The sequence below is a fragment of the Littorina saxatilis genome, linkage group LG9, assembly GCF_037325665.1.
Source record: "Littorina saxatilis isolate snail1 linkage group LG9, US_GU_Lsax_2.0, whole genome shotgun sequence".
NCBI classification, from domain to species: Eukaryota; Metazoa; Mollusca; class Gastropoda; order Littorinimorpha; family Littorinidae; genus Littorina; species Littorina saxatilis.
Window position 1 is genome coordinate 7885009 of NC_090253.1, and position 17500 is coordinate 7902508.

The 17500-nt window shown below is 42.8% G+C and overlaps 2 protein-coding genes across 2 annotated transcripts in view; one reads left to right on the forward strand and one right to left on the reverse strand.

The window, feature by feature from the left end:
• The window catches only part of LOC138975190 (protein-tyrosine sulfotransferase 1-like), a 22062-nt gene extending 15142 nt beyond the window's left edge, over positions 1–6920 (reverse strand). Inside the window, exon 1 of the mRNA XM_070347849.1 lies at positions 6756–6920. The gene's annotated coding sequence lies outside the window, so the exon portion shown is untranslated. The remainder of the gene's footprint in view (positions 1–6755) is intronic.
• Positions 1–15666, forward strand: part of LOC138977031 (mucin-2-like) — a gene marked incomplete at its 3' end in the record, with an annotated part of 283354 nt that extends 267688 nt beyond the window's left edge. The window contains exon 25 of the mRNA XM_070349921.1: positions 15659–15666. Coding sequence (XP_070206022.1) covers positions 15659–15666 — 8 coding nt within the window. The remainder of the gene's footprint in view (positions 1–15658) is intronic.
• Positions 15667–17500: the final 1834 nt, after the last annotated feature.

The window sequence follows — 17500 nt, forward strand, 5'->3', positions numbered from 1 at the left end:
AGAGAGAGAGAGAGAGAGAGAGAGAGAGAGAGAGAGAGAGAGAGAGAGAGAGAGAGAGAGAGAGAGAGATTATGAGACATGAGGGAGAAGAGCAGACGGAGCACTTGACACACCACATCACATGCGTTAAAGTGACCTTACGACCTTAAATCAGCTTATTTGTGACAAGAGCACGAAGTTTACCTGCATCGTAAAGCCCATGGAGCAAGGTAAGGCAGAAAATAACGCACAGACACAATTCATACCTCAGACAATGCTTATGTAACGCTCGGTCACAATCCACAGTGCACAGATGTATAAGATCAAAATAAAGTCGCCAATTTATAAATCAAACACTTTAAATTGTGTGTGAGGCCGAGAGTTACTGTTCGTTTTGTGTTGTTCATGCTAAAAGTTGATTCGTGTGTGAATGTCACACTTTTAGACGCCTTTTATCCGACTTTGGCCAATACGATAAATGTCCACACTTAAGAACTCATGAAAAATAAATATATAGTTCAGCGTAATTATGACAATCACACACACACAAACGTCATACCTCATACTGCTTTTCGGGAATAAAAAACAGAGGGGGCACGTCACAGACACAATAAATGTAAATCTTGCAGCTATCGGGGAACACATTTATAGTAACTGGCTTATCCACTTCTGACATACAAGTAATTGCTCATACCGTGTGCAGCTGCTGGGAAAGTAATAATAACTGTGAGTTCAAACACACAATAAAATAAAATGTTTATACCTCGTACAGCTGTTGGTGTTAGGAAAGTAATGATCACACAACACCCCATGTTCATACCTTGTTAGAATGTCGCTTTCCTCTTTCAGGTTGCGTGTTCAGCCGTGTGTGTTTGTAAGATTGTGATTTGTTTACTTGGTTGACCAATGAGATGCGATGTCACTTTTTTGTTTTGTTTGTCAGTCTTGTTAGCTAACTTCTGATTGGTGGCTTTGACCCCCACCTATTTCTATACATGTACATATAGCGTTTGAGATTTTTAGGGAGAACTGTCCACAAAAGAACTTGAGAGAAGACGGACTTGTTTTGTACTCTGTTTTCATAGACAGCATGATGTAGACTGCATTGATTGCTGTGTGGCCACGGCGTACGGGGAGAAAAGGAACAGAAATTACAGAGAAATGTGAACCAACAGTCATGGTTTTTCCAGAGTTTAATTTTGCATCAAGTGGTTCGTCGGTCTGTGCCAGTGACCTCTTGTCTATCATTCTCTACATGTGTGTAAAATCCATAGACGAAAGCAAGTTTGTTATTTCACTGCAAGACACTGAAGAGGCACATGGTGTACTCCTTACTTAAATTCGGGCTCTACTACTACTAGATGCATATCTACTTCTTCAAATCACTACTTCCTCCTCCTTCCACCCGTACCCCATCACATGTAATTTCACATACAACAGGCAATCCAAATCTCCGGGATGTTGCGGATTTCCGCGAAAGCAAAAAATTTAAAAAACTACACGCGAAAAATAAAACTGTAACCAAGGTGACAAATTAGTGTTTTACTTTACATGCACAAGTTACCTTTGACCAGAGTGGGTGAAATTCAACATTACAAGGCCAAAATGCTTCAGCTTCTGGGGCCGTTGCCCTCACACCACCACCAGGGTCTGAGACTGCCCCCGGAGTTCCCACGCGCCCCTCTGGACCCCCCCCCCCCCCCCCCGCATTATGTATTTTTCCTTGAAATTCATTCTTCCTTGAATGGATTGCCTGATACAAGAATACTACCTCATTCAGCTATTAAGAAATAGTGACTGTGAGTGTGACTTCAAACAAACAGATGCCCAGCCCTTTCTTTCTTTCTTTATTTGGTGTTTAACGTCGTTTTCAACCATTCAAGGTTATATCGCAACGGATGGGATAGAGCCACTTGTCAGTTGTTTCTTGTTCACAAAAGCACTAATCAAAAATTTGCTCCAGGGGCTTGCAACGTAGTACAATATATTACCTTACTGGGAGAATGCAAGTTTCCAGTACAAAGGACATTTCTTACATACTGCTTGACTAAAATCTTTACAAACATTGACTATATTCTATACAAGAAACACTTAACAAGGGTAAAAGGAGAAACAGAATCCGTTAGTCGCCTCTTACGACATGCTGGGGAGCATCGGGTAAATTCTTTCTCGTCCCAACCAATTATGGGACTCCCCCTAACCCGCGGGGGGCATGCCTAGCCCTCCTACAGCTGTTAGGAAAGTAATAATGATGTTCTGTGATTTTATCACAGTCACACACAATAAATATGTTTAGACCTCATACAGCTGTTAGGAAGTAATATATAATAACTCACTTGCCTGATACAAGAATACTACCTCATTCAGCTATTAAGAAATAGTGACTGTGAGTGTGACTTCAAACAAACAAATGCCTAGCCCTCCTACAGCTGCTAGGAAAGTAATAATGATGTTCTGTGATTTCTCACAGTACAGTCACACACAATAAATATGTTTATACCTCATACAGCTGTTAGGAAGTAATATAATAACTCACTGTGACTTCTCACACACAATATGTTCATACCTCGTACAGCTGTTAAGAAAGTAATTATAACTGTAATTTCACTCACAAGAAATGTTCTACCTAGTTAGCTATTAAGTAATACTGCAGTAACTCTGACTTCAATTTTATACACAATAAATGTTCATCCCTCATACAGCTGTCAGGAAACTAATAATACATTTGATTTCACACACACAATGAATACATGTTCATACCTTCTAGAGCTATTAATGTAAGTAATAATTACTATCAACTGTGACTTAATTCACACCATACATGCATACAATACATGTACATAGTAAACTTTTGGGGAAAGAATGCTAAGCATGACTTCACATACACAACGAATCTGCATACATCCTATAGCTGTTGGAAAAAGATAATGAGATCGGTAGAGTGTAAAGCACACAATACAGGAATGAAGCAGCTCAGGAACCGATGAGTTGATGCACCCTCTAAGATCAAGAACTCGGGAGTACTTTTAAGGCCAAAAAAAAGAGAGGTGTGGTTAAGGTAACATAGCCAAACAAAATAGGGTAGGAAGGTAGGCACTCACTTTTTTTTGTTAAAACTTTTTTTTCAAAGCTCTGCGATTTGTTTGAGTTCATTTTGGTGGTCGCACTTTGCCATTTGCAGAGCAACCAAGCGTGTAGCACTCGCAACGGAAGCAGATGCCGCCATTTTTGTCATGGCAAGCGTCTGTTGGGCCTTTTTAGTAGAAGGAGTTATTTCCCTTGCATCGTCTGTCGTCTGCATGACGACTCGAGCGCTTTCGCTTTCATTGGATTTTCTGCACTCGTTTTCTTGTTTTCATTTTGTTTTGTTTTGACAAATGTAATAAAAAGCTATAGTGTCGGCCCCTAAAAATAGGGTAGGGCGGGTTACCGTAACCACACCTATTTTTGTTTTAGGCCTAATACTAATTTACATTTTTTGCCCAAACGACAGTTTAGTTTAAATAGCGCAGCGGGTAGCGCTCCTGGCAACTAATCTGGTTAGGTTGGGTTTGAGTCCCTCGGCAAGCCAACGATTTTTTTTTATTATTCTTTTGTTTAAAGTAATTAAACTCTCAAGTACACAGTAAGCCACAGCACATTTGCGCTGCAGTTACGCTGCATACAGTGTTTCAGGGGCTGATCACATCATTTTTAAGTTGTTTTTTTCCAAATTTCTTTTAGGGACAATTCGAAGACGCGAAGCGTTTAGTTGAGGGCGCGAAACATCCTAGGGGAGTCCGGGGGCATGCCCCCTCCCCCCCGGAAAATCTTAATAAAAACAAGGAAAATGGAGCCATCTGGTGCAATCTGAGCCAAGACACTTCCCCCAATACAGTTTGTTTGTTTGTTTGTTTGCTTAACGCCCAGCCGACCACGAAGGGCCATATCAGGGCGGTGCTGCTTTGACATATATATATAACGTGCGCCACACACAAGACAGAAGTCGCAGCACAGGCTTCATGTCTCACCCAGTCACATTATTCTGACACCGGACCAACCAGTCCCAGCACTAACCCCATAATGCCAGACGCCAGACGGAGAAGCCACTAGATTGCAAATTTTATAGTCTTAAGTATGACCCGGCCGGGGTTCGAACCCACGACCTCCCGATCACGGGGCGGACGCCTTACCACTAGGCCACCGTGCCGGAACCCCCCTTTTACGACCTCAAAGAATCTGAGAAAATCAGGTCTTAAAAAGGAGGGAGTCTTAAAATGGGGGTAATTTTAAAGAGGTTATGAACAGAAAGTCTGCGAAAACAAGGTCTTAAAAAGGAGGGAGTCTTAAATTAGGGGGTCTTAAATGGGAGGTTCCACTGTATACCTTCAAAAAAGTAAATTTAAGCAGACACATTTGGATCAAAACAAAGACAATTGACCGATCTTGTGCAACCTGAGCCAACAAATAACCCAACTACTTTCCAAAACCATCACTTAAAAGACAAAGGCCAGCTCCTAGGGGGTCTGGGGGCATGCCCCCCCCCCCTCCCCCGGAAAATGTTGACAAAAAGAAAAAGAAAATGGAGCAATCCGAGCCATTAATTTTTCTTTACTTTCAATTAAAACCCCCCCTGCATCCGCCTCTGGTGTTTGCTTCCTGATTAATTTTCCCTAAGCTGCGCACAGCGTTCAGTCGATCACTGAAAGGAACGGCAACCGCAACTCATTTCACAATATCACAGAAAGAATTCCTCCTGGGTGCGTCACATTTCGCATAATTTGACATGAATTTGAGCCCCCAAAAATGACAAAAAGCACAAAATGGTGCCAGAGATCCAGACTGGAACCCATTTTAAAATACGATCATGATAATAAGAGACGAGCGATGATGCATGTGTGTCTTCGTGTTTTCCAAGCCCTGAGACTTATGCTGTGAACTTGGAATATTTTTCGTTCACACGGGGATGTTCGGACACTGGAAAGAGTCTGTACAAAGACGACTCCGAGAAGCAAATCTCTTGCCGAACGTGGGGATCTAACCCACGCTGATAGTGACCCACTGGCTACAAAGCCAGCGCACTACCAACTGAGCTACGTCCCTGCCCTAAGCAAAACCTGCACAGTGAAAATCACTGCACGCATCTTGGCGCAGTAGTTTTTGACATTGCGCACAGCTCCATGCAGCTGCACGTGGCGCATATTAAGAACAGGCTTTACTTTTACCAGCATTTGTTACAAAACTCCAGTGACTAAATCAACCATCTTTTATCTTAAAAGTTCTGTAACATGCAATAAGGTTTGCACAACTTGATTGCCACGCTAGTGAGTTACTTCCCTTGAACTGTTTGAGTGTTTCCTAGAATTCCCTCAAGCCAAAGGGCACATGTATCACCAGGCATCAATTGCAGCCAATGATTGATATTACTTGTAGATGATAGGCTTGTGCTGTCATACAATTCTCACTGGCTCTGTGAACTTGCCCAAAACTGAGCTAAAGTATCCAATCCCCAAACAACTCTCAAGTTAAATGGTATACATTTCACTGTCACATTTCCAAGAGTGTTATATCATGCCAGACATCATAACTGTTTCAATGTTTGATAAAATAAGCAAGACTCTAATACACAGTGATAGTGTTTTGGGGCTTTCGATGAAAGGAAAACATTTGTGTAGGCAAACAAACCATCTTGTTTTAACTGAATTGATTTTTGCAATCTGATTTTCATTTGAAATATTGCATCAAAACAAAGAATGGAATTTGTCCGACTTCTCCCTGTGTCATTTCCTATCAGTATCAGAATTCGACATCCTATGTTTCCCAACCAAGCCATATAAATGGAAGCATACACAGAAAGTTACATTCTAAAGAATGTTATAAAGCCACTGCACCTGTAAATAAACACTTTGTCCCACTGCTCCTGTAAACAAATACTCAATCTCACACTGCACAGGTCTGTAAATAAACACACAAAGTACAATCGCACACTACACCTGCAATAAACACACACAGTACAATCGCACACTACACCTGCAATAAACACACACAGTACAATCTCACACTACACCTGCAATAAACACACACAGTACAATCTCACACTACACCTGCAATAAACACAATCTCCTGATTTTACACAAAAGACTTGATCCGTCACAATGTGATTGTTGAGGTGATAATGAAAAAATCAATGACATGTATTCATCAACACAGTGTGAGTCTATGACATCTGAAGCAGAAGCAGTGATAAAAATCCAGGGCTACAGTACATTGTGACAGACTGACTGACTTACTGACACTCTCAAATTCCGACACTTGAATTCGTGACCTCCAGGAGAATAAATCAACTTGAACCATCATACACATGCACACCGAGATTGCTTGTAAACAGCAGGCTGTAGCGCACAAAACATCCACGGGGCGCAGTGGCCGTTGTAAAACAGTCCGCCCCCCACTGTGTTCGCACCAAGCGCCACAACGGAGTAGCCTCCCACTTGACTCGACGAAAATCAATCAACTAAGTAAACAGTCCATCGGCGGGGAGTTAGAGCATCTATTGACAAACAGTCGGCTGTGACTCTACCACGTACCAAGCGCCGTGATCTCAACAATTCCTGTTCCACCATTCGCAGACACTAGCCAGAATCTCTGACATAACCCCATCAAGTCTGGCATTAGCAGACTCAGTGCCGTACCCCGATTCCATTGGAACGAAAGCAGGGGAGACTGCCTCTCTCTCACAGAAATTACGATGGTCATTTCACATTTGACATTTTAATGAATAAAAGATCTACACATACCAGGAAATGACGGTTTCTTCCTGCAGTTGCCGATAAAAGCTTGTTTCGGCGTCAGCACCGCCATCGCTGTAACAATCACCACCTTATCGCGTCCAGATGAATAGCATCACAGGTGGACTGGCGGTTGAAAAATCATATCTCAGCCATCCTCGCTTTTCTTTCCGTTTCCTGGCTCGCCGAGACGACTAACATTTCCGCCACGGAGCGCCGCTAAGCGGCCTCGTCCTGACTCCGAGGCCCTGTCAGGGATTTCCCATATAATCTGATTTTCTGGGTTGCTCTACAGCTCTCTCTGTCTGTCTCAGGGGCGGATCAGTTGCTTTGTAAGGGGGGGGGGGCACTTTGAATCGAAAGTGAATGTGATGGGCGCGAAGCGCCCGAATTTGCTAGGGGGGTCCGGGGGCATGCCCCCCCGGAAATGTTTGTTGCCCAAAGAAGCAAAATGGTGCCATCTGGTGCCATTTCAACTTAGAAATGGTCATAGAATCAGCATAGAAAAATCTCTATTTTTTTTTTCTTCTTTTTTTTCGGGGGGGGGGCACGTGCCCCCTGTGCCCCCCCCCCCCCTCGTCCGCCCCTGTGTCTGTCTGTCTGTCTGTCTGTCTCTCTCTCTGTCTGTCTCTCTCTCTCTCTCTCTCTCTCTCTCTCTCTCTCTCTCTCTCTCTCTCATTTCTGTCCTTTCAGAATACCTTTGTTTCGGCAGGGACATACAAGACCTCGAGGCTGAAAATACAACTGAAAACTACATACCGGCAGTTTGCATAGTTCCGCTTTATCAGAAAATATTCATCTATATGATATTTTTGCCTTGCGGTCAGCCGTGCTGTGGAGGACAGTGTCGGAGACTAGGCCGGGGCGGGGCTGAAAGGCCGGGGAAGGGGAGGGTTGGTCAGTTGGCCCAGGTGGGGTGGGGACGTGTGTCTGTGTGTGTGTGTGTGGGTGGGGGGGGGGGGTTGTAGGAGGGCCGGTCAGACAGAGAAGGCCGGGAAGTGATCACTGATCATCAGTCTGGGTAAACAGCGCTCATTGAAGAGGGAGACGGTATTGGTTGCATGTGAGTGAATAAGCATAACTATGTTCGTTTGTCTGTTGTTGTTTTTGTTTGTGTGTGTGTTTGTTGTTTTGTTTGTTCGTTTGTTTGTACTACACAGACGGTTCCCCAGCCGCATACGTTTCTCATCCATCGCGGCAAACGGTAAAGCTTTCTGTCCACAACCTCCCCGATGCAAGCGTAAGTCGGAAATACATGTAGAAGATGGTCAGCGGGGGGAAAAATGGAAGGACCCTGAAACAAGGACGGGTTGGGAGCGAAGTATTCCAATCCAAACGGTAAAGGTCAGAAAGGCGACGAAATCTCGATGCGCTTTCCTCTACCCCGTCCACGTCACGGCGTTATCGGTGTTGACATTTTAACTTCACTATTATTTGTGAATAGTTTTTAAAGAAATGGCCGAGAATAAACAGAGAAAAAGGTCGACGCTGAATCGCTCTCGCGTGACAAGAAACAACAACAAATCCTCACTTGTTATCAAGTTGAAAGTGCGCCGGTATTTAATTCAACGTGTCAAAAACTAGAACACGATAACAATAAACATGTACTCACCGGAAACATAAACACAAAAAACAAACAAGAACCGGTTTCGAGGTTATGTTTTGAAAAACGTCAGTTAAAAACTAGAACGTTTTTGTCAAGTTCTTTTTTTTTTCTTTTTGAGACTCAAGCTGACGAAACAAAAGCGTCCTGATTCTACAACTCGACTGTTTTATCAGTCTGCGTGACGCCGTAAGCCGCGCCTGAACAAACGAAGAAGTTAAAGGGGTAGGTACTATGGATCTGACCGTTTTGGGGGGAGTTTCTGGCGAATTTGACGAATCTGATGAATCTGGGGAATCCACTGTACCTTAATCCAGACGAACACGGCACGATTGGCTCCACAAAGCATCATAAGTATGGTAATTAATTAAATCAAAGTGAGTGAATGCGCTTCAGGGTGCTGCTTCTCTCCAGTGTTAGAAACAAAAAGTAGTCGAGAAGTGCCACCTGGCGGCAAGCACTCTGCAACGCGGCCTCCTAGTAACAAGCATCACGTACACAAACAAGGGAAGTAACTCAGTGGAAGCAACTAATCCCAACCATTACAAAGAGTGCTCTTTCTTTGCCTATTCCACGACACGTGATTATAAGCTTTTAAAAGACATGTACTCCCTTTTTCAAAGCGAAAGCGCGGTGGCATCATTTGTAACGCAGAACTTTACGTTATAACTTTGGAAGCGATCTGAGGGTCTTTTTCCTTAGATATTATCCCTTTAATTGTCCCTGACTCGGAAAAAACACACACCTGCAATCTCTTCAAATACCGTGTCGCACGGACACAGAAATATGAGATACCCACCGGGACAATGTACGTAATTAACACGTCAAAAAAAGACTCAGCTGTGCTATGTAAAATTGATTGTACATACTTTGTGTAATGTGACTCCCGCTCACCATGCACAGTGTCAATACCACGTTGATAAAACGGTCACGGTTTAGCCTTATGTTCTGCCAAAGCATCTTTGAGAAAAAGCAGGTGGTGGTGGTAGTTGTGGTGGTGGTGGCGGGGACGGAAGGGGTTGCCGGGGGGTGGGGTGTCGGTTGCATGAGGAACGACCAATCAGTTTAATACCGAGCGAAACTCTCCGTCTCTGTCTGTCCGTCTGTCTGTCTGTATCTCTGTCTGTCTGTCTCTCTCTCTCTTTCTCTCTCTCTCTCACTCTCTCACACACTCACACACACACACACACACACACACACACACACATACACACACACGCACACACACACACACAAACACATACACACACACACATATACACACAAACACACACACACACACACACACACACACACACACATACGTGTCTGAGGGGGGGATATCTGGACATTTGCCGCAAAGAAATATGTGTTATATCTGGACTTGTTTATTTCTAAAGCTACAGACACGGAGTGCGAGTGTAAACATGTGTTAGACTTTAAGAATACTTTTTGAGATTTAAAAAAAAACCCACTCATTATTGAAAGTTACTCACCCAAAAATAGAGATTCTGAAACACGTGTTATATCTGGACATCTGCCACCTAAAAGTGAGTGATAGCCGGACATATGACCGGAAAGCTGTAAATACTATCAACTTTATGAAAATGGCGTTACATATGCGTGGTAGTACAAAAAAGCTACCAGTAATCCCAAATTCTTTTTTTTGACAGGGACAAACCAAGGGGAACTTTAACGCCTCTCGGCGTATTTTTTTGAGACAAATGTCTCCGCAGCTGATAGTTGGTAGCCTTTATTGGATGTCGTTATTCAAATGCAATCCGTCAGAGACAGAAAGCTTAGAAAGGAATTACGTTGTATTGTTTTCCTGCTTTGCCTGGCTCAGGTCGGGAAATTCAGGACCGAAATGACCCAAGGTGCAACTCATTCCTTTTGATGAGTTTCAAGTTTCTTATATAAGTTTTCGCAGCTGTTGGTAGACTTTATTGGATGTCGTTATTCAAATGTAATCCGTCAGAGACAGAGAGCTTAGAAAGGAATTACGTAATTGGTAGACTTTATTGGATGTCGTTATTCAAATTACAAACCGCCACAGACAGAAAGCTTAGAATGTTTTTGTTTTTGTGGGTTTTTTGAGCATGAAAAGACTTCAGGCCAGATTTTCTTTACAAAACCGGGGAGGTAGGGTAGGGGAAGTTTTTTTTGTTTTTTTGAGCATGAAAAGACTAGGTGTCTAAAGCAGAGTTCCACTATACTTTTTGGTTTGAAACGTTCACAAATGCTTTGGGTATTACCAAATGTAGGCAACTAGATGCTACAATGAATATATATATATATCGCAATAATTGATCATTTATGTCAAAAAGTGGAGATTTGTGCGCATGTTCGGGGTTATGCTTGATACAGACTAACACAGAACACCCAAACCCTAATGGGGAGCTGGGCCAATGTAAAAGCAATGTTTTGGCGTCAAAACATTTTTCAGATTGCTTCTAGATTTCTCTCAAAATTAATTAACTAGTTTAATCGATGTGCCAGCTCTGAGCAATAGCAAAATGAGCGGAGCTTAGGTTTGTTCCAGCTCTGACGCAATTCGCAAAACGGACAATATAAGGCCCGTATAGATGAAATATGTACTCCTGATGATAGAATAGCATATATTTAACACTTCCTATCAGTGGATGCATCAAAGTGGCGAAATCTTCATGTTATGCGGCAAAAACGAAATGTTCCAGCTCTGAGGTGTTTGATCTCCCTTTTCCCCGTCGCGATATAACCTTCTTGGTTGAAAACGACGTTAAACACCAAATAAAGAAAGAAAGAAAGAGCCGGGGGAGTAACGAGCTGATCCCGAATATATGATAAATGTTATGACCTTATGTTTTAAAATAGTCTTGAGACAGGGGTTCCACTGTAGCATACACAGGCTAGGGTATGATTTAAAGGCAAAAGTGTTTAAAAAAAAGTACAGGTTACTTACATTTTTTGGTGTAAGTTAGACACGAAACCAGCACAACATAGTAGCAGAATGATAATACATGTATTTTGAAGGAATATGGAGCCTTGGAGGACAAAATAAACAACAACAAGAAGGGCAAAGCCCATACGACTCACATGCTTTACACATTTTTCCTACCAAAATACATGTGACCTTGACCCAAGGTCAAGGTCATCCAAGGTCATGCAACACAAAGCTGTTAATTCAAGACATAGGAAGTACAATGGTGCTTATTGGCTCTTTCTACCATGAGATATGGTCACTTTTAGTGGTTCACTACCTTATTTTGGTCACATTTCATAAGGGTCAAAGTGACCTTGACCTTGATCATATGTGACCAAATTTGTCTCATGACGAAAGTATAACATGTGCCCCACATAATTTTTAAGTTTGAAACAGTTATCTTCCATAGTTCAGGGTCAAGGTCACTTCAAAATATGTATACAATCCAACTTTGAAGAGCTCCTGTGACCTTGACCTTGAAGCAAGGTAAACCAAAACTGGTATCAAAAGATGGGGCTTACTTTGCCCTATATATCATATATAGGTGAGGTATTGAATCTCAAAAACTTCAGAGAAAATGTGAAAAATGTGAAAAATAGCTGTTTTTTAGACAACATTTATGGCCCCTGCGACCTTGACCTTGAAGCAAGGTCAAGATGCTATGTATGTTTTTTGGGGCCTTGTCATCATACACCATCTTGCCAAATTTGGTACTGATAGACTGAATAGTGTCCAAGAAATATCCAACGTTAAAGTTTTCCGGACGTCCGGACGGACGGACGACTCGGGTGAGTACATAGACTCACTTTTGCTTCGCATGTGAGTCAAAAACCACTACTACCACAACATTTACTTTTTTTTAATATCAAAGTTCTAAGAGAAGATTTTTTTTCTAAAAACTGAGCTTGATTTACAAAACCTGACTGATACAAAAGCATAAAATCCAATATATGTCAGCAAACATAAAAACAACAAAAATATTAGTTTTAATTTAAAATCTAGCTGTTCTAAATTCAAAATATAGTTAAAAAGCAACTTGCTCATGTCATAGTAATAAAACAACCTCATATTATGTTAAACTGCGAAAAAAAAGTGTGTGTGAACAGGGATTGTTACTCAGGTTGTATCCGGACAAACACAAAAAGTAACACAATGTGTGTTATATCCCGACATTTTGCTAAATTGTGAAAATGTAGGCAAATTCAATTATTTATATGTATTACACATTATTTCAAGCCTCCATAATTATTTTGGAGTGATTTTGAAGACGTGTTTTATTTGGACGTCGAATTAAAATTATGAGTCCAAGTAAAGCGCTAAATTTCGCGCGGGAGTCGAGCTATCCCACCATAAACACATACACACACACACACAAACACACACACCGACACTCACTCACTCACTCGATCTCTTTGTAGGACTGTCGATAGACAGATAACGACAAAATATTTGAACACAATCATTTGTAAATCTGAACAGAAACTGCCCCCCAAAACCATGCACAAGTTAAGGAGGTACTCATTCCCTCTCTATCGGTCATGTCCTAATAAGTCGGCCAGTGACCGATACCTGACCGCAAGGAAAAGGTCAGACTGTAATGCTATAAATTGACCGACGGGGAGAAGTCCGAAGGCAGGAGTCTAATTGTTTGTAATTTACTGACGACCAAACCTTGACCATTACAACACAGGTTACTGACGACCAAACCTTGACCATTACAACACAGGTTACTGACGACCAAACCTTGACCATTACAACACAGGTTACTGACGACCAAACCTTGACCATTACAACACAGGTTACTGACGACCAAACCTTGACCATTACAACACAGGTTACTGACGACCAAACCTTGACCATTACAACACAGGTTACTGACGACCAAACCTTGACCATTACAACACAGGTTACTGAACGACCAAACCTTGACCATTACAACACAGGTTACTGACGACCAAACCTTGACCATTACAACACAGGTTACTGACGACCAAACCTTGACCATTACAACACAGGTTACTGACGACCAAACCTTGACCATTACAACACAGGTTACTGACGACCAAACCTTGACCATTACAACACAGGTTACTGACGACCAAACCTTGACCATTACAACACAGGTTACTGACGACCAAACCTTGACCATCACAACACAGGTTACTGAACGACCAAACCTTGACCATTACAACACAGGTTACTGACGACCAAACCTTGACCATTACAACACAGGTTACTGACGACCAAACCTTGACCATCACAACACAGGTTACTGAACGACCAAACCTTGACCATTACAACACAGGTTACTGACGACCAAACCTTGACCATCACAACACAGGTTACTGAACGACCAAACCTTGACCATTACAACACAGGTTACTGAACGACCAAACCTTGACCATTACAACACAGGTTACTGACGACCAAACCTTGACCATTACAACACAGGTTACTGACGACCAAACCTTGACCATTACAACACAGGTTACTGACGACCAAACCTTGACCATTACAACACAGGTTACTGACGACCAAACCTTGACCATTACAACACAGGTTACTGACGACCAAACCTTGACCATTACAACACAGGTTACTGAACGACCAAACCTTGACCATTACAACACAGGTTACTGAACGACCAAACCTTGACCATTACAACACAGGTTACTGAACGACCAAACCTTGACCATTACAACACAGGTTACTGAACGACCAAACCTTGACCATTACAACACAGGTTACTGAACGACCAAACCTTGACCATTACAACACAGGTTACTGAACGACCAAACCTTGACCATTACAACACAGGTTACTGAACGACCAAACCTTGACCATTACAACACAGGTTACTGACGACCAAACCTTGACCATTACAACACAGGTTACTGACGACCAAACCTTGACCATTACAACACAGGTTACTGACGACCAAACCTTGACCATCACAACACAGGTGTGGCTTGGATTCCACGTGCACCGGGAAAGACAATAATTGTGACCCTCCACCACGAAATGAGGCGAATGTCATCTCGCGCTGTTCTGCGCTTGGCTTAATATAAGTCCGGGGAGTGTCTGGTAACAGTGTGAGTCACCTTAATCACAGGCTTATAACTCAAACAGTTTTCGCTCTTTTCTGAAACAGTTTTCACCACTGGATAGAGCAAAAAAACTCTTTAGGAAAATGTAAAAATATGAAAATCATGCAAAGGTGACATGCGACTCATTCCGTGGTGGAGGGTCACAAATAATGAACTGAAATACTCGTACACCGGTCAACCATGGCTGTTGATTGTTGGCACGTGTCCAGGTGGAGGGGTGGTCTGACCTCAAGCTAAAGCCTGGCCAGCTCTGAGATGGTACAATGGAACCCTCTTTTAAAACTTCCATAAATCTGAGAAAGTCCTGTTTGGAAAAGGAGGAAGAAAATGGGGGACATTTTACAGAGGAATGAATCCAAAAACAAAGAGACTGCAAACGTAAAAAAAAAAAACCACACAAAAAAAACCTACCTTTCTTGCTTTTTGATAGAGGAATGAACAGATAATCTGGAGAGAACACAATCAGGTCTTAAAAGCAGGGAGTCTTAAAGTGACTGAACCTGTCACGTGCATGTGCACGGAGCCCCTAGAGCTTTCAGTCATGCCTCTGGCACATAATTCGTTTGGGAAAAAATCCAAGTTTTATTGACGTTCTTGCAAGGAGTCAAAAACTGCACTTTTTTGACGAATTAATGTTGGTCTACCTCTTGGCAGGGAGGGAAAAGTCGCCCTCGACCGGCCTGACATGAGGTCCCGCACGTGATTAAATTAGGCTGGCAACACTAAAGGTAGGCTATGTGTAGGCATCTGTGAGATAGTCGTGTGCAGCTTTTGGCTGGTTTTATTGTAATTTGTGAAAAAAAAGACAAATCTTTGCTCTCCACGCTGGGACTTAGGCACTGCATCTTTAAATTGAGGGGTCTTACAAGGCGGTTCCACTGTATAAGCCGAACGGTTTGCACAGTAAAGACGGCACCATGGTGGGATGTTTTACTTCGCTCCCTGCGCTCCTCATTATAACGGGTTCTATCTTTTCCAGGCTGTGTCCAATTTCAACCTTCCCAAACCAAAAATGTGTATATATTGATTTCGAGGTTTGCCACAACGGCTTACTCAAGCGCAAAACCCAAAAACAGATTCATTATTGATGCACTTCTCACTTTTTAATGAGTAGGGAAAAAAACAACGAACGTCAGCGTAATTGCAATGTAAATTAAAAATCACGACGCGTGAAGCGATATGAAAACATTGAGACAATCTGTCGGCCTGACAGAATAAAACTAAACGCACTGGATCAGTCTTCACCATCTTATATCCCTCCCTGATCTCTGTCTCTATCTCTGTCTTCGTCTGTCTCCGTCTGTCTGTATGTCTGTCTGTTTGCCTGCCTGCCTGCCTGCCTGCCTGCCTGCCTGCCTGCCTGCCAGCCTGCCTGCCTGCCTGCATGTCTGCCTGTCTGTCTGTCTGTCTGTCTGTCTGTCTCTCTCTCTCTCTCTCTCTCTCTCTTTCTCTCTCTCTCAGTTTAAATATATATCCGTCTGTGTGTGTGTGTGTCTGTGTGTCTGTGTGTCTGTCTGTATGTCTGTCTATCTGCCTCACTCTGTGTGTCTGTGTGTCTATCTGCCTTACTCTGTCTGTATGTCTGTCTATCTGCCTCACTCTGTCTGTATGTCTGTCTATCTGCCTCACTCTGTCTGTATGTCTGTCTATCTGCCTCACTCTGTCTGTATGTCTGTCTATCTGCCTCACTCTGTGTGTATGTCTGTCTATCTGCCTCACTCTGTGTGTCTGTGTGTCTATCTGCCTCACTCTGTCTGTATGTCTGTCTATCTGCCTCACTCTGTCTGTATGTCTGTCTATCTGCCTCACTCTGTGTGTATGTCTGTCTATCTGTCTCACTCTGTCTGTATGTCTGTGTATCTGCCTCACTCTGCCTGTATGTCTGTCTATCTGCCTCACTCTGTCTGTATGTCTGTCTATCTGCCTCACTCTGTCTGTATGTTTGTCTATCTGCCTCACTGTGTGTATGTCTGTCTATCTGCCTCACTCTGTCTGTATGTCTGTCTATCTGCCTCACTCTGTGTGTATGTCTGTCTATCTGCCTCACTCTGTCTGTATGTCTGTCTATCTGCCTCACTCTGTCTGTATGTCTGTCTATCTGCCTCACTCTGTCTGTATGTCTGTCTATCTGCCTCACTCTGTCTGTATGTCTGTCTATCTGCCTCACTCTGTCTGTATGTCTGTCTATCTGCCTCACTCTGTTTGTATGTCTGTCTATCTGCCTCACTCTGTCTGTATGTCTGTCTATCTGCCTCACTCTGTCTGTATGTCTGTCTATCTGCCTCACGCTGTGTGTATGTCTGTCTATCTGCCTCACGCTGTGTGTATGTCTGTCTATCTGCCTCACTCTGTCTGTATGTCTGTCTATCTGCCTCACTCTGTCTGTATGTCTGTCTATCTGCCTCACTCTGTGTGTATGTCTGTCTATCTGCCTCACTCTGTCTGTATGTCTGTCTATCTGCCTCACTCTGTCTGTATGTCTGTCTATCTGCCTCACTCTGTGTGTATGTATGTCTATCTGCCTCACGCTGTGTGTATGTCTGTCTATCTGCCTCACTCTGTGTGTATGTCTATCTGCCTCACGCTGTGTGTATGTCTGTCTATCTGCCTCACTCTGTGTGTATGTCTGTCTATCTGCCTCACTCTGTGTGTATGTCTGTCTATCTGCCTCACTCTGTGTGTATGTCTGTCTATCTGCCTCACTCTGTCTGTATGTCTGTCTATCTGCCTCACTCTGTGTGTATGTCTGTCTATCTGCCTCACTCTGTGTGTATGTCTGTCTATCTGCCTCACTCTGTCTGTATGTCTGTCTATCTGCCTCACTCTGTCTGTATGTCTGTCTATCAAAAACTAAAACACGATAACAATGAACATGTACTCACCGGAAACATAAACACACAAAAAAAAACAAGAACCGGTTTCGAGGTTAAGCCTTTGAAAAACGTCAGTTAAAAACTAGAACGTTTTTGTTAAGTTCTTTTTATATTTAGTCAAGTTTTGACTAAATATTTTAACATCGAGGGGGGAATCGAGACGAGGGTCGTGGTGTATGTGCGTGTGTGTGTCTGTGTGTGTGTGTGTGTGTAGAGCGATTCAGACTAAA